This window comes from Ambystoma mexicanum, chromosome 9 (assembly GCF_040938575.1).
Source record: "Ambystoma mexicanum isolate Mex_15411 chromosome 9, UKY_AmexF1_1, whole genome shotgun sequence".
NCBI classification, from domain to species: domain Eukaryota; kingdom Metazoa; phylum Chordata; class Amphibia; order Caudata; family Ambystomatidae; genus Ambystoma; species Ambystoma mexicanum.
In genome coordinates this window covers 336,404,514-336,428,856 of record NC_090931.1, presented here as the reverse complement: position 1 = coordinate 336,428,856, position 24,343 = coordinate 336,404,514, and the positions used below count along the sequence as shown (strand labels likewise).

Sequence of the window (24,343 nt, the reverse complement as noted above, 5' to 3'; positions counted from 1 at the left end):
TCAATAGTAAACAAACACTTATTTCTTTGTGCGTGTACATTTTTCTGTTAACAATTTATTTTGTTGTACTCTTTCAGTGAGGACCCCAACTGTGATGATTCTGAACTCCCAGAAGAGTATGATGCTAAAATAGTGGTGAGTAACAATATGCCTTGTTCTCCATGCCGCAAAGCACATTGACCACCCAAAAGGGGCTTCAGTAGTTGATGGAGCTTGAACCACCATTATAATGACTTACTAAATAGTTTGAGGTTTTAACCAGGTTTTCATTGGAATCGCACATGCAGATTTAATCACCCATGTGAACATCCCGTCTAGGTTATTGAATGTAGGACAAATATTTAACCAGCTCTGGGTGATTAGATTTTCCAAAGGCTTTTTGAAAAAAAATCCCATTGTACACCAAAACGTACACAATCCACTTTTTGATTGACATTCCATTACATCTTTTTAGGTGTCTTTTGGGTTCTACCCAAAAAGTTTCATCATTCATGCGGCTCACCCTTGGAGTCTGTGGCATACTACCATGTTCAATGGAAGATGGCTGCTGAAGTACAAGATGCATTCATTTGCAGGGTCGGCAAACTGTGGTTCTCCAACTGTTTTGAACTACAACTCCCATGATCGCTTACCATTGATTATGCTGGCTAAGGTTCATGGGAGTTGTAGTCCAAAACATCTGTAGAGCCAAATGTTGCAGGCCCCTAACTAGGACATATTTAAGGTTGAACATTCTACAGCAATGCCTACCTAAACTCTGCCACCCTGGCTTTCAGCAGCCCTGGCTTTAGGATCCTGTTGGCCCCTCTAGATAATTCCATTTCCTTTCTGGAGAATATCATTTTTTTGCTCCTTCTTTCCAGACCAGGCTCCCAGCTGACATTGCTCAAGCTAGAAAGGAACATAGTACTACTCTTCCCATATGTTATTTGGTATGCTGTGCTCCGACTGTATCACATAATCACTGAAGTTCTTTCATTGCCTCCACCGCAAGGAAAGGTCTCTATACAAATCAGAATAATACTGTCCAAATGGTTGATCTCTAACTTATCCATTCATTATTCGTAGCAGAGTATCCCTAAGTATCCTTTAGTATATCAATATTTCAGAATGAGAAACCCCATCACTTCCCACAACTTCTTAATTTGAAGGGTTTTATTACATTAAATATGATCACCTTGCTACACACCTTAACCTATAGTTAAGGTGTGTAGCAAGTTCCATAGGACACTCGAAATTTGAACTGCAGGATAACTTTGTTGACTTGCATGATGGATTTGGCTTTGCAAACAAAATGTTTGTCACAGGCCCCCCCGAGACTGGACATTTTGGGAAAGATTCATAAAAAAAATGAAAGCGTCACAAAACCTCATTCCAGGTGTTGCTCCCTGTGGTCCAGATGGAGATTGCCTCAACACTGCCTTGTTTATGCGCTCCATTCCAAGATGGCTCTACCATTTGACCATACACTGAGGTGTGATTTGTCTCCGTCATGTCGATGTGCTGTGAGCGGTGTCCCAACATCACTTCAGAAGACAATCTCAGGCTGCTACGAGAACCGGATGCCACTTCTCAGCGCCAAGGTATTCATGCCCTACCTCAGCGCTAGTTTCTCGCTCTGTTCCTTCTAGACCTTGTCTATGCCTTATCCATCCTTCTCCTGGCTTCTTTCCTTGCCTCCTGGTTCCCTGTTTATCTCTCCTTAATCTGTATGGTTTGTTTTATATATTTCAACTACTATTTGTCCTTGACTCTGAACCCCACTGTTGCCTTCTGCAGGTCATTCTACTGCAGAGATTTCCATTGCATTGCTCTGTATCCTGGAAATAGGTTTTTCCCATCTATCTGAGGTTTTTTTCCTACTTTTGGAGACTCACTTGGGGTGTTGCCCAGCCTGAGAAGTCACCTATCAGACAGGGTGGCGTCTAGAGAGTGTTGCCCTTATCTGCATGACTCTCAATTTCGGAAGAGGGATTGTCGCTGCCAGTCATCTGCTCCTACGTCAGATGCCAAGTCACAGGTGAGACTTCAACACCAGAGTCGTCGGAGTCAGTCACCTGAATTGTCAGATTTCCCCGAGAATTTAGTGAGCAGTATGCCTGACAAAAAGTTAAGAAAGCAAAAAACGCATTTTTTGGCCTACTGCCATTCATTTCTCCATAGAGAAAAAAAAACTAGATGGATTTGGACCTGGTACGAAACAACTTGGGCAGGAAGTGTTGACTCGATTTCCAGGAGGGGTCTGGGGTTATTCCGTCCAGTAGTTGTAAAAATATTTCACGGAGAAGGGTGTGGCCCCTTGTAACTTGGGTTAGACGAAAACTAAAAGTGCAGAAAACGCCATTTTGAGGGAGGAAAAAGGATGAAGTGGCATCAGAATACATGTGGGAAGGGAAAAAGAGTACACTGGGTGAAATTGGGCATGGTCAAAGGACAGAGTTACAGTTCCAGCATTTTTGCATAACCTGGGTTATACCTGTGAGTAACTGGGTTTATAACCGTGGCTACAACGGAAGATGCGAGCGGGAATGAAAGTATGTCACATGAAACAGAGTGATGGGGGTGTAACTGGAGAGGGCTAGGGAGGGGAAAAAGCACCTAACGGGGCGGGGGGAACATGGTAAGAGGGGCAGGCACTTTATGAGTGCCTCTGAGGGTGGGAAAAAGCTTTGGATTTTTCAATGCATTTTCGTATAACTGCTGTTATACCTCGGGATAACGCAGGTTACGAGTAGTTCAATGGCATATCCGCGAGCATCAGGAAAGGATTTATTTTTAAAAGGAAATTTAACCGGTGCTGCAGGAATGGGAAAAGTAATTTTTTTTAAGAAACAAAAAAGTGGCCATGGCTAGTGGGCCCTAAAGAAACCTATTGGTTGAACATGGACAGTGGGCACGGCTGAAGGCCATGGACAGTAGTCCCTGTGAGTGGAAGGAGGAGACTGACACACAGGAGGCATGTTTTTGGGCAAATACTTTTATACCAAAGGAAAGAAAGAAACCTAGCCAACCCTAACTCTGAGAGGGATTTCCATTCCTCAACTAAAACAAAGATGTCAGAATGTCCGTAACTAAAAGGTCCAGCGTCATGTGTCAAAATCCTACTTCTTACCCTCACAATTCTACAAAACTAAAATGTATTCATCTCTTTAAGGTCCAGAAGACAGCCCTGGTGTGCTCTCCTGCCAGGGGCTGTCTTAAGTACAGAGCCCAGACCCCGTCTTACTTTCCTCTTGGTTGTTCACTTTGCAACCCTGGTGTATTTTCCTGCCAAGGTCTGGCTTTCTCAAATGTGGGTCACAGACCCCTTGGTACAAGCTTCTTAAATGCGGATCCTAGACCCCTTCATATTGGTTTCTTAAGTGTGGGTCCCAGACTCTTTCACAACAGCTTCTCTTAATCCTGAGAGGTCCCGGCAGCCCTGTACCTTCTTTTGGGGCACCTGGTCCTTCGCCTTTCTTCTCGGGTTCTTCGTTCCTCTTCTTGCAGCTCTTCTCAGCGGTTTCCTGTTCTCATGCTGATCTGCGCAGCTCTACTACTCTTCTGTGGAGCCGCACAGCGCCTACCTGCTCGCCTGCATCGTGGGGCGCTCTACTGCACCCCGGCATTCTGTCTTGCTCGTTCTCAGCATGTCAGACTCCAGTGAAGCATGTAGGGGCTCCGGAACGCTTCCCGTTTCTTCACAGTCCGCAGCTGCACGCTCAGATCTTCCTGGTGCGGTTAAGGAGTGTAAAAAGTTGCAAATTGCAGCAAGGTGGCAAGCCTGCTCCTCAAGGGTTTTTCCCGCCTGAAATATAAACCAAGAATGAGACACCTTCACAGAATAAGATGGTCACATACACAGTTATTTGCATCAAACAAAGCACTCGAGCGGAGAGAGGCGATAACATATGCTTCTTTAGTGCTCTCTGGCTTTACTTACAATTGTTCATACTTAAATACTATTATTTCAGCTGTGCTAGCATAGCACAAAAATAACAAAGTCCTTTGGGAGATAAATCGCTTGGCAAAGTGAACAGAAAGTTTGGTGAGTAACTATAGTGAAATACAAATAGACATGCAGAGGGAGGCTCAACATGTGTTCCTTTCTATCCTTATCCTTAGGTTAGGAGGAAGTCACCAACTAGTATTTGTACGTGCTATTTTGACCGCATACGATTTCTTAGCTGCCAGCCTGAGAGAAGTGTCTGTAACCCAACACATAGAGGTCGTTCGGGAGTTTTGCTGCTTGTGTACCACAAGTAAAAACAGTTGTCTGACATATTGTAGAATGGGAACTGGTATTCATATAATGTATATTTCCCTAGGAACTCTGCTTGCGGTGTCTCAGAGTAGGGACTGACAATAATGTTAGCCCCTCTTCCACCTTTAAACTACTTGAAACTAGATAACTAGAGTTCAATTTAGTTTTCTGAGAGTCTGTTTAGGACTCTGTTCTTTCTTCATCGCAGTACTTAGAGGAGAGTTGGTCCTGATCTTCCTCGACTCAGTACCTTGAAGGGGCAGCTCAGTGGAGTCAGCCCTAATCTTCCTCGTCCCAATAGTAGTGGTACCATTGCTATGATCTAAATACATAGGGGAATTTAGATGATCAGAGCAAGATACAGAAGGCGAAATTTGTGGAATATTAAGGATAATACAAAAACTATTTCTTTGAAGATGTCTCTTTGACTTTGAATATAAATTTGACAATACTTTGTACTTGATGAAGTGAAACTAATACAGAGGACACTAAGGATACTACAAAAATAATTTCTCTGAAGATGGCTCCGTTTGACCTTGAATATGTACTTGACCTTTAACAAGACTTTGTATTTGGTGGATTATAACCAATACAAACCACATTAGGCAATTTGTCAAATCTGAACTTTTTATCTTTGAACACTTACAATTAAGCACAAAATGTAACTGGTGCAATATATGGATTCCGCATTTTCTTTTTACAACTATGATTCAAGCCAATGGGCAGCCTCAGTGGTAGGGATCATACACTGCAGCCTTTGTCTACTTAGTTATCAATTTATTCAAATTAAAAATTCATACTAAGTATACGCCCGCGGCTGTTTTAAGGCTGCATTAATGTTTTCATTCTCCCCTTGAGAATAGGGAAATCCCTTTGGCCAAACCTATCGACCAGTTCTCCACCTTTGGTCTACATTGTGAAACCTTTGAAAATACTTATTCAAGTTGTCGGAAACAATTTACAACAATGGACTCCATGTCCCAGAATTCTCAAAATACTGGGACCAAGACGATCAATCAATGAATGCAAATTGCAGGAGGCCGCAAGTCCAGTGAGCGCTGTAGTGTTTGCTTGCGTGCACCTGAGCCCGAAAAGTTCAAAAGGCAGAGGCCGAGAGTCTGGGGAAATGACACGTGGCACACGCTGCAGGAATGCCAAGAACCAGTGATCGACTCCTGGGCTTTCGCAGGTTACCAACGGCAGCGCTTCACTTAATGCAGCTGAGAAGGAAGTAGAAGATGAAGCAGTCGCAACAAGGAAACAAGCAAAAATCCTTTATCGACTGACGGGAGAATCCAAGAGCGCCGTTCAGAGCCGGTGAATTCGCCCAAAGACCGTGGGGCCCCCGGGGTGTTTCAACAAGCATGCCGAGTGCAGAGATTTGTATGCAACATAACAGAGAGAAAGGGAGCAAAAGGACCTATTATTCAAAGGGAAAGGAAACACAAACAAAACTCTTACAAATATATGAATGGATGCAATACAAGCACATAGAAAACCTGAGTAAGATAATATATCAAGAAGACACATTATCCAAAACAATTGATACGCAATTCTGGAAAAGGGCAAAGGTCCATGAATACAAGTGTGAACAAATAAGAAATCCTGGCAGGAGAGTATACCAGGCCATAGAAAGATGTATACAAGATCCCAAAGAAGTCCTGAGAGGTAATATCAGGAACTAGACAAGGGATTTTGCTAACAAGGAGTTATAAAGTAAACCACGTTTTTTGTAAAAATGACTGCTGGCCAAGAAAGGGCCAGAGAACTGTTATTTGTGAAACACTCAAGAACAAGGAAGAATCCAGTGGAAGGGAACCACCCTCTGGAACAACGAACATTGTTCTTGGAGAACTTTTGTGTTGGATATATTTATTCTTTCTTTATTAACACTTTTTACCAACCATCCCTGTTTAAAGACATTTACAAATTGATGTGGACATTCTGACGGAGACAGATCCTTAGTTTTGTTTTTGGTACAGAAATTCCTCTTAGACTAGGGTCATAGAGGCGTTTCCTCAACCCCCTTTTATTTTCAATAACGTTATTTAACCAAAAACATGGCACACTTTTGTCCTACTTTCATTCCTGACTCCTCACAGTACAGTAATCAGATTTAATTTAACAAAACTCTTGAAATTCAGCGGATGTGGGAAGTGATGATCATCTTAACTCAGTGTCTCCCCCTTTTACAAAGCCCATGAGTGAACATACATAACAGATGGGATTCACAATGACAAACAAAGTTAGAGGCCTGCAAGCTAGCTCGGTGGGTTGAGCGCTCGCTGCTGCAGTTTGGTTGTCAACTATGGGGTGCCGAGTTTTACATCTGCTGAATTTCAAGGGTTTTCTTAAATGAAATCTGATCACCTGAACTGTCCCTTAATGAAAGTTCTTTCAGTGATAGTCTAGCAGGGGGCAAATATCTAAAATTATTTTAATGTGCTTTTTTTTCAATTAAAGACTAGAAAATGAGTTGCTACACTCGTCCACATCGGTTGCCATTGTTCAGGTGTAGTATCTTTAGGTACACTTTTTCCCCATTTCCGTATAATTGACTACAAGGGTTGGATCTGTGTTTTAAAGAGTCTTCTAACGAGGGGAGCAAAAGTCGCAAATTTGTATGAATAGATATGTTTTGTTTTTGCAAGCATAATAATCGAATTGAGGATTGACATTGAATAGCCCCTATATTGTTATGCCTCTATCTTGCCATTTGTTGAATCAAAGCCAGGGGAAAAACCAACGTTAGTGGTAGTGGTGATGGATACAGCGGAAGCCTTTTCAAAATGTTTCTCCAACTATGTAGTATTCGGGTAACAATACCAGGTTTTTCAAGTGAATCGAACTACTTGCTTGTTCAATGTCAACCCATGGTTTCCTTTCAACATTATTTGAGTACTACTCAACCATGCCTCAACCACAAATCATAATAGGTCTGTTAAGATTTGATCAATAAACTCTGAGAGATCTGCCACATCATAACTTTCATGGATATTGTAGGGCATGTGTAAGACAAGACCAATTTGGAAGTATTGTTTTGTATTTCTTTTTAAAAATTGTATGGTAGTTTAGTGGGTGGTGTTTGAAAACTAAATAAAGAATTTGGGGGGGTCGGGTCAGTTTACACTATTCTTCCGAAGCAAGACAGTGTATTTGTATTTTATTTATTTATATAGCTCACCTGGCCCAGGGGCATCCGGGCGCATTACTTAGGTTACAAAGCAGAAATACAAGCATGAACAATAGGGATAAATTACAATAGTGGAAAGAGCAAGAATTTACAGTCATGTACAGGAACACTATTACGTGATTGTAGAGCAGAGGCAACTATTATACAATTATACAAATATATACATAATCGGCTTTATACAGTAGGAGAGGTATGCAGGTAGTGGCTAACGTGCCAATTAGTACATGGACAGGTCTTGTGCGGTCAGCCAAGCTTTGGCCTTGGTCTTGAAGGCAAGGAACGAGGGTTCAGCTATTAGAGGGTTAGGAAGTGAGTTCCATAATTTCGCAAAAGAATCCAAAGCTGTGTATTGCTACACAGCTAGCCCAGATGCACTCAAATAGGGAAAAAGATATCCCTCTATTTCTATTTAAATTCATTAAACATTTGGTGCCAAAAGAGGCGTAAATTTTACGATGTGTTAACAACGTGTGAACTTCTTATTTGCAACAAAAAGGGTCATTTAGAGCATTTGGCAGTATTATTCAGGATAAAATATACAGTCATGGAGGTCAAACCGATAGAACAATCAGAACAAAAACACTAGAGCTGACTTATGGATTTTAATCTTCTGAGTCCAACAAGTCGTACATTAGTAAGCAAACAGTAGTACAATCAGTGTTCCCTATTTGCACATGGAAAGGACACTTGTAGGTATTCAATATAACAAAGGTGAGAGCAACAAGCGTTTGCAAAAAACCGCTTGTAAGGAGTAACACAATTGCAAAGCTGTATAATAGTTACAGTGCAAACAAACTCTAGATGTATGGATTTCATCATTCAACAGTTCATAAATGAAGTCTCATATTCAGGTATGACCCGAATAAGACCGACGCGTTTCGGTTCATGGAACCATCTTCAGGGGATAGACTTAATTTTTATTTTCATAAACATTAGATTCTAACAGTCTCTGTGGGGTAGGAAAGAAAAAAGATATTTCAATAAAAACTCTCTGATTTACATGAAGTCAATTAACATAGTGAGACGTGTCAGAGTCACTAACCTTGCTGATATAAGTGCCAGGAAACAGACAGGTAATCCAGACAAGAAACAACGGATAGCCAAAAACCACAGTATGTTGGGGTATCTATGGAGGTAAGGACAAAAGTTAAGCTATTAAGCCCACCAATAACGGGCAATCAGTCCATAGTGAAGAGAAAGAGAGATTTAGAATATAAGTACAGACAGTAAACAATGACAGACTACGACAAATCGTTAGGCATTAGCCCGTGCGAACAGATGCAAGTAAACCGCATGAACAAGAGGAATTGGAGGCTTTAGAACACTGCACAAGTGCAGCAACACATACCGGTAAGGTTTAGCTGTACAGTGAAGTCCAAGGTATATAATAAAAGCGAGCACAATAATATAATACTAAAGTCTCAACCAAGCGAGGTACGTGGACCAGGTTATTGCAACGTGTAACTGGTTTCAGGGAAACAAAAAATGCATACCTTCCAATGCGAACACGCAATGAACATCTCGCCGCTGCAGTGCGAGCGAAGTAACTGAGCTTCCCAAAACTACAGCGTCGTCTTGGTAACCCCGCGCATGCGCGTGAGAGCACCAAAAGCAACGTCCATCTTGGTGTGGGCACCAACGAGTGCAGCGTTGCCAAGGTAATGTAACAGTAAACAAGAGTGACACACTGAAAGGGACGGGGCGGTCTCGAGCAGTCCGGAGAAAGGGCTGCACATAACAGCTGTTAAATGACAAATGGTCATTAACAGAAGGGCAGTATGTGTCCAACATAAGACCTAGTCGAGGGGTTAAAATAACGCGCGCGTGGGGGCAACAACCGTAGTTCAAAGGAACTACGGGGTGCCCCCACGGCGCGGCAAGTGATTAATCATGGCGATCGGTCAGCAGAAGCTAACCAGCATCCACAGAGGTAAGAGAAAGGTCTAAAAAACCCAAAAAGGAACGGAGACAGCAATCGACAACAATGGAGGAGTCTAAACTCCATGGGCAATTCAAGGAGGCCACGAGATGTATGGAAACGTAGAGGAGAACTCAAAGCCCTGGGCGCGGGCAAGCAGCCAACAACAAGGCAGAAGGGAGAGTCAGATTCATGTCAGAACTTGAAGAATAGCTGACAAGAGACATCACAAGTCAGAGGAGAACTGAGAACATTGGGGAGGTAAAAGGTCAACAGTCTACCTCGATGAGAGGTGAGGAGGAGCTCAACAATGCAATGGGGTAACAAATGAAAATACATCATGCGGTAAGTACCGTACTGGATGGTACATGTTGCCAAATTTAAAACACACAAACAATAATGATCGCAGTGTGTGTGAATGGTGCTAATTGGAGTGACATATTAATGCAAGCAGAGTATCCTAGTTTTCAAGGAGACAACAGATTTATACAAAGCACATAAGGTCGAATTCCGTATTCATGCCACGTGGGCTTAGAGAGTCCAACAGTTCAATCCATAAAATCTCACGCTGCAATAGTTTACGCTGCACATCTCCACCCCTGCTTCCTGCTGTGATTTGTTCCAAGATAACACATTTCAATTGAGCAATGGTGTGACGTGCTTCAGAAAAGTGTAGTGATACTGGTGACTTGGGACTCTTAGTGCGGATATTAGATTTGTGCTCAGACCATCTAACTTTGACTTTTCTGGTCGTCATGCCTACATAGTATAACCCACAAGGACATTTTAATGCATAAATAACATTTTGGGCATCACATGTGCAAGAATGCTTGAGAAAAATAGGTTTGTCAGAGTGGGGGTGTGATATGCTGTTGCCTTTAATGATGTTGCCGCAGTGCTGGCAATTGTGACATGGAATAGTCCCCTTAAATGTTTTCTGTAGACTGGGAGATGGAATTTCAGCTTTGACAAGGCTCTTACGCAAGGACCTACTGTTCCTGTAAGCAAAAGTAGGAGGTTCATGAAACAGTTGTTGTAACTGTGGGTCCATTCTAAACATGCTCCTGTTCTTTTTAATGACCCTTTTGATCTTCATACCCTGCATAGAATAGGTAGTGACGTAGACAAGTGCTTCTCCCGGCTTGGGGGGTTTAGGAGTCAATAGTGTCTCTCTTGCAGTGCTCCTCACTTTGTCTGCGACTTCTGTGATTTTTGACTGGTTATACCCTCTAGATGAGAATTTGGTTTCCAATTGTCGTGATTGACGTTCATACTCATTGGTCTCAGAGATAATCCTTCTGTAACGCAGAAATTGACTAAACGGGACACTATCAACAGTTCTTTTCGGATGAAAGCTTGTAGCAAGCAGCAGGCTGTTTCTATCAGTCTTCTTAGTGTAGATTCTTGTCTCGAGAGAGTTATTACTGGCATATACCTCCACATCCAAAAAGTGGATGGTAGTGTCGCTTGTTGCTGTAGTGAACTTAATTCGAGGATGAATTGAGTTCATCATTTCGTAAAAGTTTTGCAGTTCTTCTTTCGGACCAGACCAGATTCCAAAGATATCGTCAATGTATCTTAAATATAGTGGTAAATGCCTCATCCATCTAGGTGAACTGAGAATGTTTTCGTGTTCCAGGTAATACATGTAGGTGTTAGCATAGCAAGGTGCCATTGCTGCCCCCATGCTAGTTCCAGAAATCTGAAGGAAGAAACGATCTTGGAATTTGAAAAAATTATTTGTAAGTACTAATTTAAGTAAAGTTAGTACAAACAGTCTGTCACCTTGACATTGCTCTGATTGGAGTAGGAGCCATTCTGTTGCTTCAAGACCAGCTTCGTTTGTGATGTTAGTATAGAGAGATGTAACGTCCATGGTGAACATCACATCCCTTCCACTGACGAATTGCACATTTTTAAGTTTGTGCAAAAAATGCATAGTGTCCTTAACATAAGTCTTCGATTCCTGTATGAGAGGTTGCAGGATTTTGTCCAAGTATTGAGCCAACGGTTCAAGGAGACTCGCAGTGGCTGCTATAATAGAACGTCCAGGTGGATTAATCAATCTTTTGTGTATCTTGGGAAGTATATAAATAACTGGCATGATGGGATGTTTGTTTTCCAAAAACAGGCGTGTCTTTTCTGAGATGACGTCATTGGCTTCTGCCTCATCTAAAATCATCTTGATGAGGGATCTTACTGCTTCAGTAGGGTTAATGGGTACTTCCATATATGTCATGGTCATCAAGCTGGCGCTCGATTTAATCGATGTAATCCTGTTTCTGAATAAGCACTAATGCTCCACCCTTATCTGCTGGTTTAAAAATGATGGTTTGATTATCCAGGAGATTTTTAAGTGTCTGCCGTTCTCTCAAAGAGAAATTGCCTTGTGTATTATTTTTAAACTGAATCTTCTTCAAATCCTGTAATACAGTTTTCTCAAAAGTAGAGAGGATATGATTCTGGACTGGGGGGTTGAAGTGACTCTTAGGTTTCAATTCAAGATATTTATGTGATTCCGTAGTCATTGTATCCTCATCTTGTGAGTCAATGAAGACTTTAAGTCTTAACTTTCTCATTAGTTTGAAAAAGTCTATTTTCTCACAAAGCAAAGTACTATTGTTATTGGGAACAAAGGATAACCCTTTCTTGAGGACTTTCAGTTCCATCTTGGATAGCTGGTATGCTGAGATATTGACAATCAATGTCTCTTTGTCGTTTTTTACCGTTGTGGGTTTTTTCTTCTGTCCTCTTCTGATTGGCCTTTTTCTAAAAAAGGAGTAGCGTTAGCTGCTGGTTCTTCTGTAGTAGGACCAGGGATAGTCTCGCTGCTCTGCCCTGGAAGAATTTCAAGTTCGGCGCTTGAGGCGTCAGATGAGGTATTTTCTGCCGATTGTTGATCTGGTTTACGTGGGTTGTTAAAATTGGGTTTATTGGAGAGGTGCACGTAGTATGTCTACCAACTATACACAATATTAAGCTTATAGTCCTGGGTGTCACGTCTAAACTTCCTAATTTTCTTTATTTCTAGCCAATTTCTGATTAATTTCTTCCAGGATTTGTTTGTTGATCCGCCGTGTATCCCTTGCTGAGGGATGTTTTCAAACCTTCTATATCCTCATTAAGGTTAGTGAAGGAATGTGCTAATTCTTCAATTGTCAAAAGTATAAGATCAAGCTAGCACTTGTTTAAGATTTGGTGCCAGCGTTTGACAAAAGCTGGATTCTCCTTACACAGTGTTGGCTCTAAACTTACACGTAAGCCCCTAGGTATTCTTTTGGCAGTGTAATACTGCGCCAAGGTGGATGCATGGAGTTTAAGATTGATCTCTCTTCCTATTTTCCATTCCAATTGTCGTATCAAAGCTTCCGGTTTGTCGGTTGTTGTAATCTCTGCTCCTGCGGATTTAATCAGACCTAGTATTTTGAGTGCTTCCTCTTCGCTAAAAGCAAGTGTTTCAGCTCTGTTGTCAGTGGTCTGATCAATTCTCGAAAAGGACATATTAAAGTCATGTGAGAGTCGTAGAGTTTCGTAGCCAGAACTGGGAAGCTGCCCCCCCAACCCTCCTCGCCCGATCATTGTAGCTTGAAGCGAGGTATAGAGAGGCAATTAGCCTGTGCAGTTCTGAGGGGTCTGGTGGTAGTGTGGTAGGCGAATCTGCAGGCCATGTAGCTGGATGCCTGGTTGGCCAGGCATGTATGCGTCAAAGCAAGTGTTTTAAGTGAAACTCTTTGTGTTACTGGGAGCCAATGGAGGCTTCGTCTGGTGTCGGATATGTGGTGGTTCCTAGGGATATTTCGTGCTGCTCTAATGGCGTTATTTTGGATAATCTGTAACTCGTTGAGATTGCTTTGGTTTGTGCCAAGATAGAGAGCGTTAGAGTAATTGACTTTGGACAGCACCAAGGTCCTAGCCAGGGTAGTGCAGTTGGCTGGTGTGAGGAAAGACCAACAAGCTGTGATGAGCTTGCAGGTGTATGCAGCGGCTGAGGACTCCGCGTTGGTTTGTCTAGAGGCTGTAATTTTATTCCATCTTTTCAACTCTTTAATGACTTCCTTCAACAATGTGGGAATGTTTGCTTTGAATGGTGAGTGATAGGTTGCACTGATATTGATTAAATAGATTTTTCAGCCCAAGAGAAGGAATGTTTTTGAGAAAGTTGCTCAATAATCCGCCAAGCAGTTGATACATTAAAAAGTGTTATTTTAGGAAATTCATTTGAAAGCCTGAAACTTGAACAAAGGTTTTCAGTTCTCTCACTATTTCAGGGAGTGAGTCGGTTGAGACGTGTATCATGCCATTGATCTCTGCGAAGTGACATTTTATAAATTTGCTTGCTTTTAGTGTACCCTGTAATATTTTTATTATCTCTAATCAGCTGGGTAAATGGTTGTAATGAGGACTTAAATAAAAAAAAAGGGGGTAGTGGACGTGCTTGCCTCATCCCTCTGCGCACTATTGAAAGTATCTGATGGTTGACAATTCATTTTAATATGTGTGGAAGGAGCTTGGAAATTAGCTAATATGACTTCTTATTTGGGGGAAACTCTAAACTCCAATGATACAAAATGTACCAATTGCCAATGAACACGATCACAGATCAGCCTTGATTACATGATATATTTTTTTTGTTATTAAAGAAAGATTCAGGTCACTTTATTGCACACAATTTACACATTTCCGTTGCTCTCAGTATACATTAACTTGGGTTCACCCACCAGTATCCTCAACCTCTCCAGGTTCGGCTCAACTGACACTCTCGGAACATTGACTCGAACCACGCAAAAAACATTTTCATGAGCTGTCTTTCGTACAACATGCACCGACATTCTGCAAGCATTCATTGATGACAAGCAGGATGATACAGACTTGCAAATCAAGATTCAGCATTCACCTTCTTTCCAGACAACCAAATCTAAAACGCAGCTAAATCAGACCCATATAAAACATTCAGCACAAACATACTAGAAGTCAAGGTCACGCACATAACAGAACTTAAACACCTGTCCGATACAAACCAATCATTCAAACACTAAAGAAAACTCCCTGGGTGCAACACTCAATAACAATGCTTTCTTACCCTGCCCTATTGGTCCAATGGATGCAACCCAAGGAATGCAGACCAAGACAGCCTTTCACTCTGAACACAAACCAAACCTGCAAGAGATGAGACTACCACCTCCTCTGTTGTGACCAAACAATACTTCTCTCAGAAAGGATATGCCACATCCCCAGACACCCATACGTCCACAGATGCATCCGATCCAGCCCAAATTAGACACACATACATTCACGTACGTAAAACAAAACAAAAAGAAATGTGACTCTTCACGACCAAGCAATCCATCATGCAACACACTGCCCTTGAACACTTTAAGTATCACATGCATCCATGTCATGGGATACTCTGAACAAAAACACCACGCTAAACCTCCTTATCACCATCCCAACCATGACCACTGCATTTCTGAAAACATGACAAACACCACTCACACTGCCCCTCTCCCTCTGATACCTAAAACAACTGACAACCTAACAACATAAATGTGATGAAATCGCCCTTCTGTTTCAAATGTAGTAATCTCACACTTGAACCAAAAAGTGCCTGCACCCTACAGGGCTATTTTCACTCAACTATGCCGGTTGGCAACTGCTCCATTGAAAACCGCAAGTGAGCACTGGGCCAAATACACCTTCCCCAAAGAACCTTCATGACAGAACATGTGTGCATAAAACGTTCCTGATGCAGACATATTCAGCTGTTGCCGTGACATCATTGCAAACAACTATGATGCAGCCAGATGACGCATACCCGTGAGTCTTACCTTGAGCACTCTCGACCGATTCGTAAGTGATCGCTGAGACAGGATATGCAGAGTTCATTATGTAGTACCCTCAATAGCCCATCACAAAGGTTCCATTTGGATTGTTCCGCCCTATTGTTTTCCTATTTGGAAAGAGAAACAGTTATGTGCTGCCCCATTGACCAATACGAGTGGAACAGGTCCATTTGCAGGAACCCACCAGCATTCCATGTCATCACCATTTGCTGGGTCTAAGTGGGCTGCATCAAGCTCCCAGGTGTTCCCTTGCCAGTCCAGCTGAGGTGCAGTTACCTGTATCAAACATTCTGGTGCACTTGGATGAATGGTGCTGCAGGGGCCTTCTCTCCTGGACCTTCCAGAAGGATGTCTGGCTGGCGTATATCATTTTGCTCAGTTTGCTCTTATGGAACTTGTGAGGGTTCAGGAGTTTTATTGCTTCAAGAGTTAGGGATATATGTATTTCTGAGGCGTGTGGATCAGCTTATATGATATACTATGCATAGGCTGACCTCTAGTATTGCAGGTTTTGTTTTAAAAAAAAAAGGGACATCGACTGGGCGTGTTTGTAATGCTATCCCTAGTGTGGCATCTACTGTACCCATGGTCCTTCACACGTCGTGGTCCCTCAGATTGTTTTTTCACACCGTCATAGTCGTTTGCGTGTTGCGGAGATTCCTGGCTATACGCTTTTATTATTGGAAAGTGTAATATTATATTTGCTGTTCCATCCCTTATTCACCTCTCCCTTTCAAGCAACTTTTGGCAACGCTTGACAGGCGGCTCTGGTTACCTGATCATCGTCGACAAACACTGGCTCCTGCCCATCCCGTAGGGAGGGTTTGGGGGTGGACATCTAAACTTTGTCTTTAGAAAATGCCTATTTCCCTCAGATCACTTCCTTTTTATAGTCGTACTGCCCTTTCAATATGGAAAACACTCCTTTTAAATTTTCCACTGCTCTCAGTCAAGTATCCCTGGAAAGACGAGCAATGTGGTTGCAACCACTGTCTTCCACGAGACCACGTTGAAAAGCATTGTAAATCTTGCAAACTTTTCAAGCTCAAAACTTTAAAGGATCGCTGCACAAAGCGTTGGACCGCTCACTCCTTGCAGGCCGAGGCCTCCATCGCCGTGGCGGAAGAATCCAACAAAGGCAACTAGGCGCACACAGTGACGCTGAGGACGTTCGGGGTTCCGCAGATCCCCAGATGCTGGCCCCTGATGATAAGCAGGCCGGCGGCCTTGTCATAGAGAAGACACCCAGCAGCAAAGACACACCTGCTCACAAACACACAACCCCAAGCCGATCGCCGACCACCTCGTCAGACAAACACGGCCACGCGGTGTCGAGGGAGAAAGCAAAATCGAAACACCCACTGTCCTCTGGGTCCTCTCGATCACCACACGACGCAACTCCAAAACAGCCGCTGAGTAAGCTGGTTTCCTACACCGGGCCTAAAAGGCCTTCCTTTCGTACACCGAAGAGTTTGCATCAAAACAATCTTCGACACACTCTTCAGGCCCATCAAAAATGCAGCAGCTTTTACAGAAACATGTCCCCAGGACGCTTCTTAAGGGAAAACACTATACACGTCTGAAGACATGTATAGTGTCTACAGAGGCTCTACACCACAGAAAACAGGCTTCTAACCCAGAACCCTCTCCTTCAGGGCCAAACCCTTTCTGAAAATCCGGAGTGGGCTACTGCAAAATTTTAAAAAGTATTGAAATGGATTTCTTGCTTTGTCGGCTTTATGGACCGGCATCCAGAAGAGTTCTTCCACCCACAGGACACTGCACAAGTGTTGTGATGCAGCTCAAAGGGGCACTCAGATTGACAGTGGATTTCAATGATGTCATGCGGAGTGTTGGTTCAGCAGGATTCTCTTGAGTCAAGGTGAGCTATGTTTACTTTTGTAGAGAATCTGTTATTCAGTAGGTCGGCTCTTCAGTTGTACCAAGCTGCGTGGGGTAGCTCAGAGTCCAATTATGTTATTAACCTATAAATAAATCCGTAACTTATCACTGTGTCATCCTGTTTGTGCAGCTTAACATTGGCGACAAGTGTCTAGGGATTTCCCCAAAGAAAAAGGACCAGGAGGACCCCCAGCAGAGTCCGGTGTCTGCCCACACCTGACTCCCAGGCCGCTCCGCTGCCCCGGCGTTGTAGCGGCCCAGACGCCCATCACATACCTGCCGAGTGAGTCTCATGCTGCTCCGCCGCTTGGTGTAGCAGCGGCCGACGTGGGACACCTTCTGAGTAAGACCTCAAGTAAGTGGGTGTTTCCTCGCACGCCTGCGGCCCCGTTCTGCAAGGGACTGCGGGAGGCAACCCGGCGAGCAGCGCACAAAGCTACAGTCACTTCTGCAAAGAGGCCGACCGCCCACTACATTATAGACGCGTACCAGGAACCTCCGCCCAAAAGTACTGTGCACCACGTAATAGAGGGACAGTATCATTAATGTGCTATCATTACTGTGCACTGTCACATATTCTGTCCTGCAGAGGGGGAACAAAGTCAGGTGCTAGCTGTGCATCACGTGCATCCGCACACTTTGAACAGGCAAGTGGCAGGCAAGAGGCAAGAGAACCAGCAAGAGCAGAGATGAGAAGAAAGAGAGAGCAAACGCAAAAGAAAGAAATCCATACAGTGACACGCAAATCATTAAAAAAAAAGTGGGATCAAGGGCAGCAGACCAAGACACGTGCGCAAGACGGGCAGTGCACAAACTGGTGAAGCAAATACCGGGCACTGTGAACTTATACTCTGAACAATGGCAATGTCAGGAATAAATGAACCACCAACATTCATGCCCACCTGGGAGCTCCCAAGATTGCATGGCCACAATGGAAAAAGGGCTTCCTACACTATCTGAAAGCGGCATGTGGCAACTCTTACCCTAATGATAGGAAGATGGCGCTTCTTATGCGTTTTCTTGGGTATGAGGGGCAGAGAATCTTCAAGACCCTTCCACCGATGCAGGGTGACGGGACTGGTGATGCTCCAAATGAATTGAAGGGTGCCCTCCTAAAACTTGACCATCACTTAAATCCCAAGACAAGCACAATCTTGGAACGTTTCAACATCCGCATGCGGATTCAAGAAACAAATGAATCTGTCGAGGACTATATTACTGCACTGCGGCATTTGGCCCTGTCATGCAAGTTCAATGATGCTTTCGACGAACATATAAGGGACCAATTTATGACCCATTGTTGTTCCAACAAGATTAGGGAGGAATTATGGTTAAGGGCCGAGCCGACCTTGGATGAAGTACTAACTATAGCACGCAGAGTGGAGCATTCATTGGCATGTGTCGCTAAACTGTCAAAGAATGAGAACACCACATATAAGGATCACAAACCTGAGGTTCTGGCTGTGAGTGAAAACAAAGGCAAAATGAAGCATAGGTCCAAGCAAGGTGGTAGAGGAGGAAGAGAACTGAAACCCTCACAAGGTGCTATCCCGAAGGGAGAAAAGAAAGAAGGAGAGAAGAGAGAGGAGCGTCTATGCTTTCGATGCGCTAGCGGAAGCCACTTTGCAGCGTTTTTAGGATGTCCTGGAAGGAGAGTAACATGCTCTTAGTGCAAAAGAAAGGGACACTTTCCTAACTGCTGTAAAAATTACCAATTTGGGCAATTCAACCAGAGGAGAGTACTGTACGTTAATGAGGAATCTGACCAAAGATCTTCAGAACATGAGGAGTCATCTTATGTTGAGAATATAACTGTTGGCACGATAAATATTATTGGTGATGATGACGATGATTGCGAGCATCCCTATGCATGCATCAATGTGTGAATGGTCAGGATGTGATGATGATGATGGCTGACTCAGGGTCCAAGATCACATTGGTGGCTAGTGAAGTGTTTGAGAGAGATGTGAAGGGAGAAGTTAGATTTTTGGCGAAACCCGTCATTAACCCAGGTGGATATAACTAGGATAAAATTGAGTTATTGGGTTATTGTGTCGGTCAGTTTGAGTTTAAGGGTTGCCGGTGTGAAGGAAAAATATATGTATCAAAGAAAGGTCTGATGTTATTAGGATGGAGAGAACAGAGGAAATTGAAAATAAGGTTGGACCCAAATTAAGAGGAGGAGGTACTTCATGTTGGTTGTGCTATAGCTGAAAAGTATCCCAGTGTTTTTAGGAAGGGTGTTGGGAAAATTAAAGCGGTCCAACATCAGATAATTTTGAGAAAGGGTAGTAAACATGTGGTGGCGAAGAAGCGACCTGTACCAATGATGTTGAGAGAAGGTGTGAAGAGGGAAATACACAAATTGCTGCAGATGGATATCATTGAAAGGGCTGGGGTGTGGAATGGACGTCCCCTGTGGTGGTAGTGAAAAAGGGTTCAGGAGAGCTCAGACTATGTGTAGATGTGTGCGAACTCAACAGGTGTGTACTGGTAGACCGGCACCCACCCCCCAATATGTGGGAGAGTTAGCGAGAGTCAGCTGTGGAAAAGTATTCTCAAAGCTTGATATGGCGTCGGCCTACCATCAATTGGAACTTGAGGAAGGTTGTCGGAAATTAACTGCTTTTGTTACCCATGAAGGGGTTTTTCAATTTAAGAGGATGCCCTTCGGGCTGTTGTCTGCATCGTCAGTGTTTCAGAAACTCATGGACAGAATGTTAGGTGGCGTAAAAGGCGTATTTTGTATTCAGGATGACGTGCTTATTTGCGGTGAATCTGTTGAACACGATACCATACTGAATGACGTGTTGAGGATTTTTGAAGGAAGGGAATTACCCTAAGGGAGGAGAAGTGTTTGTTCGGTGTGAGTCAGGTGGAATATTTAGGCCATGAGGTGTCAGGAAATGGCGACAAGCCAAAGAAAAGTTTAGTTGACGCTATAAAAGTGGTCGAGAGGCCCAATAACAAGGTGGAATTATCTTTTCTAGGCTTAGCAGAGTTTTACCAGAAATGTGTAGATAATTATGCATCTAAGGTTGTGGAGTTGAGAAAATTGTTAAAGAAGGGTGCCGAGTTCGTATGGACTCAGGCATATGAGGATGAGTTCATTAGAGTGAAGAGGGATATTGATTTGGCCCAACCTTTAGGATGCTACGACACCAGGCGGAAAAGTGTCATAACTGTTGATGCATGTGATTCGGGAGTCGGTGCATTTCTATCCCAGATTAACTCTAATGGTTCCCATGACATAATAGCACATGCGTCGTGAGCATAAAGGGGTGCAGAAGAGAGATACTCCGTTTTGGGAAAAGAGGCGTTGGCGTGCTACTGGGCAGTTGAGAGATTTAAACATTTTGTATGGGGAACTGATTTTATAATTCGGACATATCATAGGCCTTTGAAAATCACCTTTGAGAATAAAGGATTGGACAAGGTGTAGCAGGATGGGTTACCAGGATGCAATGCCATCGATTTCAGATGGAGGTGATATCTGGGAAGGAAAATGTTCTGGCGGAAAGCCTGTCTCGCCTAAGGGTGGCACCGGGTGCAAGGGAGGAGGAAGATGTGGAGGAGATGGAAATTGTTTTTGGCAATACCGAAGGTATAGTGTCTAAAGAGATGTGGTTAGAAGAAGGAAGGAAAGACAAACTATTATCACGTGTTATGACATATGTACAAGCATCGGTGGGGCCGAGGAGGACAGAGCTATTGGAGGGTGAGAAGCCATTTTGGGAGGTTAGGAATGAACTTAGTGTAAGGGATGAAGTGTTCCGATGGAAACGTGCGGTGGTTCCAATGGGATGAAGTGCCAAGGTTGTCGATTTGGCCCATGTTGGGTTTATTGGTATCTCTAAAACCAAAGGAGTTCTAAGGTCGGATTATTGGTGGCCAGGTTTTGAAAGGGACATTGAGAAGAGAGTAGGTGACTGCCAGGTGTGTATCAGGTCAGGTAAGGGACTGTTAGCGACGAGATAACCTGTGGTGGAGGTCAACATCCCTACGGTAGTATGGAGAGAATTGGCCATGGACATTTTAGGCCCGGTCGACCTCGGATATGAGAGAGGTAAATATGTTGTACTGCTTATGGACAAGTTTTCGCGATGGTGCGAATTTGCGGTTGTTAGGGACATTTCAGGCGAAAGCATGGTTGATGTCCTGCAAGAGATTTTTGCAAGGGAAGGAGTTCCAGAGAGTTTATTAACGGATAATGGAACGCAGTTCACAGGCAGGTGTTTTCCAGAGTACTTGGTGAAGTGTGGGGGTCAAACATAAAAAGTCGTCCCTCTATCATCCAGAGACCAGTGGTATGGTGGAAAGAATTAATATGTGTGATGGAAAGTATAGGCATGGCCCAGGAATGTGGTTGTGATAAGAGAGTAGCTATTCAGGAAGGGATGTGGGCTTTACGAATGACCCTGCATGCAGAGACGATTTGAGTTCTTTCGAACTTATGTGTGGTCGAAAACCGAATTTCGCTTTGAGTCCACCATGGTTGGGTATGTGTAGGGAGTCCGATGTGGTGGTTGAGGATGTGAGGAAGTTATTGAAGAGAAGGAAGGAGGAATGGGCCATGAGAGAAAATGTGAGGAGAGGTTGAAAGGAGCTGAGAGTAAAATGTGGTGACATGGTGCGAATAAGAAAGGCTGTGATAAAAAGAAAAGGAGATTCTTTGTACACTGACCCCTTGAGGGGGTCGCGGTGTTGAAGGGAGCTATCTGGGTTGCGGGTGGTCAGGTATGGAACAATAGTAGAGTTGCTGTGGTCAGGAGACGTTGTGTGTGTGTGTTTTGAGTGGAGTGCGAGTGAAAGGTTGATTTAACTAATGTTTGATGTATAAAAGGAGGGAAATGTGTTATGATGCAGCTCAAAGGGGCACTCACATTGACAGTGGATTTCAATGATGTCATGTGGAGTGTTGGTTCAGGAGGATTCTCTTGAGTCAAGGTGAGCTATGTTTACTTTTGTAGAGATTCTATGTTATTCAGTTGGTGGGCTCTTCAGTTGTACCAAGCTGTGTGTGGGCAGCTGGGGGTCCTTTTATGTTATTAACCTATAAATAAATATGTAACTTATCACTGTGTTATGCTGTTTATGCAGCTTAACAACAAGCTAGTGGGAAGACAAGTGGGGAACCACCTGCAAAGCTACAAAGAACGGACAGCTCACAGCCCAGTACTTCCACGCACCAACCCATTGCTACTCAAGCAGGACACCTCAGATGACCTGTACATTGTTGACCCATCACATCAAGGTGATTGTCTCACAGGATGACAATTTAATCAAGTTCAAGATCAGTACTATGACGACAATCCTGACATATAAATGTCGTACCCAGAAGACCAAGATCCTCCTATTGCTGACTCTTCCATTGACAACCAACTCGAATACAATGAGCTGCTCATTAAAGCTGTCCAGCACTTTAAAATAGATATGCAACAGACACAAGACACTGACTTTGTGGACGACATCCTAGGGGATACATATGTTACCTAGTTTATTCCCGTTCTCCAGTCAGTACAGAGACACATTGAGCCATCTCCAGTCCCCACACTAACGAGTAAGGTTAACTCCTGCATCAAAATCATTCTTAAGCCGGCAGCAACTGATCCCCTTTATATCAGAGGTCAGCTAAAACCTGACTCATTGGTGGTAACCACCACAAAAAGAGGACTGGCACACCGCTAGATTCTGCAGAAGCAGCTCCAGACAAGGAGAGTAATAAGATCTATACTCTAGGCAGGAAGGTAGTATCCGCTGCTGCATACCAAACCCGTCTTGCCAATAACCCCCTAATTGCCAGTTATAACTGTCATGCCTGGGATGCATTACAACAACAAGTAGACCCTGTCCCCAAGCCCTTAAAATCTCAGCTCCTCAAGACCATCTCATAAAGAGACAGTGAGCTAAGTGAGAGTCTCTCCCAGGGGTTATTCACCCAAGAACAGGTCATTGGGCTGTGTTCGTGCTGGTAGAGAGATTCCCAGACCCCCCTTTTGTTTTTCAAAAAGAAAACAGGTTGCCAGCTGCATCCTAAAAAATAATTTAGATTTAGCAGATCATACTGAATGCATTATCGCAGAAGGCACCCTGATTAAACAGCACGCTTCGCTGCGACAGTTGGGTTTCAAACTGGAAACCCAGAACACACTTTTAAATATGCCAATAGAGCATAATGTGCGATTTGACAAGGCAGTTGGCGATGCAACTTTAAAATCATTGGGCAAGATAGCAAACAAACAATTTGTTCAACGGGGCGTGTTCAGTACCCTAAGCTCCTTTCGTGGGCAAGGCTGCCCACAATCTATGGTATATAATCAAGGCCAATCCTCTTCCTTGTGCAACACACCGGGTCAGACCACTGGTTATCAATCCACCTTCAAAGAGGGTATAAAAGAACAAGTAGTAGTCTCCACCACCAGAGGCTCCCGTGCCTCGAAATAATGACGCCCCGATACAGGGTCCCTCACAAGCAACTTCAGTCGGAGGACCCTTTGTCAATTCACACACGCATGGGCTGAGATCACGTCCAATCAGTGGGTGTTTTCCACCGTGCCCGCGGGTTACTGCATTGAATTTTTAGAAAAACCCCAAATCCATCCTCCAAAAAACTAGAGGATGTTGCCATAAGAGAAGCATATTCTTCTAGAAGAAATAAAGTCCCTGCTGCAGAAAGGCACAATCCAACTAGCCCCAGCAGACAAGGTAAACAAGGGTATCTATTCAACATACTTCTTTGTGCCAAAGAAAGACGGCCCATGCTAGACCTGCATTCAGCAAACACATATGTCAAACCTAAATCGTTTCGCATGACAACGCTGCAGGAGGAGATCCTCTGTTAAAACAGGAATTTCATGACCGCATTCATATTCATATTTCAATGTTGCAGTGCACAGAAAATACCTGCACTTCAAGATTGCAAACGATCACTACCAGTTCAAAGTTCTCCCCTTCGATATGTCATTGGCGACAAGTGTGTTCACAAAGGTTTTAGCAGTAGTAGCAGTGCACCTACAGAGAATCAATCCCAGTGTAACCTTATCTAGATAACTTGCTTATACAGGAAAACGCCACAAATTTGCAGTCGCAACCCCCAACAGACAATCAATCTATTGTTCGTATTGGGGTTCTTCATCAACGAGAACAAATCAAGTCTAATCCCCAGTCAAGTAAAACAATTCCTGGGAGCAATTATAAAGACTCAAGAGGAATTAGTCTTCCCCTCAAGCGAGAGAGTGCAAAACAGT

The 24,343-nt window shown here is 43.4% G+C and overlaps 1 protein-coding gene across 7 annotated transcripts in view; it reads left to right on the top strand.

Moving 5' to 3' along the window:
- TAF1D (TATA-box binding protein associated factor, RNA polymerase I subunit D) overlaps nt 1–24,343 on the top strand; it is a 531,982-nt gene that overhangs the window by 422,072 nt on the left and 85,567 nt on the right. For all 7 annotated transcript variants that reach the window (XM_069614757.1, XM_069614754.1, XM_069614755.1 and 4 more), the window contains one exon: nt 78–135. In XM_069614757.1, coding sequence (XP_069470858.1) covers nt 78–135 — 58 coding nt within the window. The remainder of the gene's footprint in view (nt 1–77; nt 136–24,343) is intronic.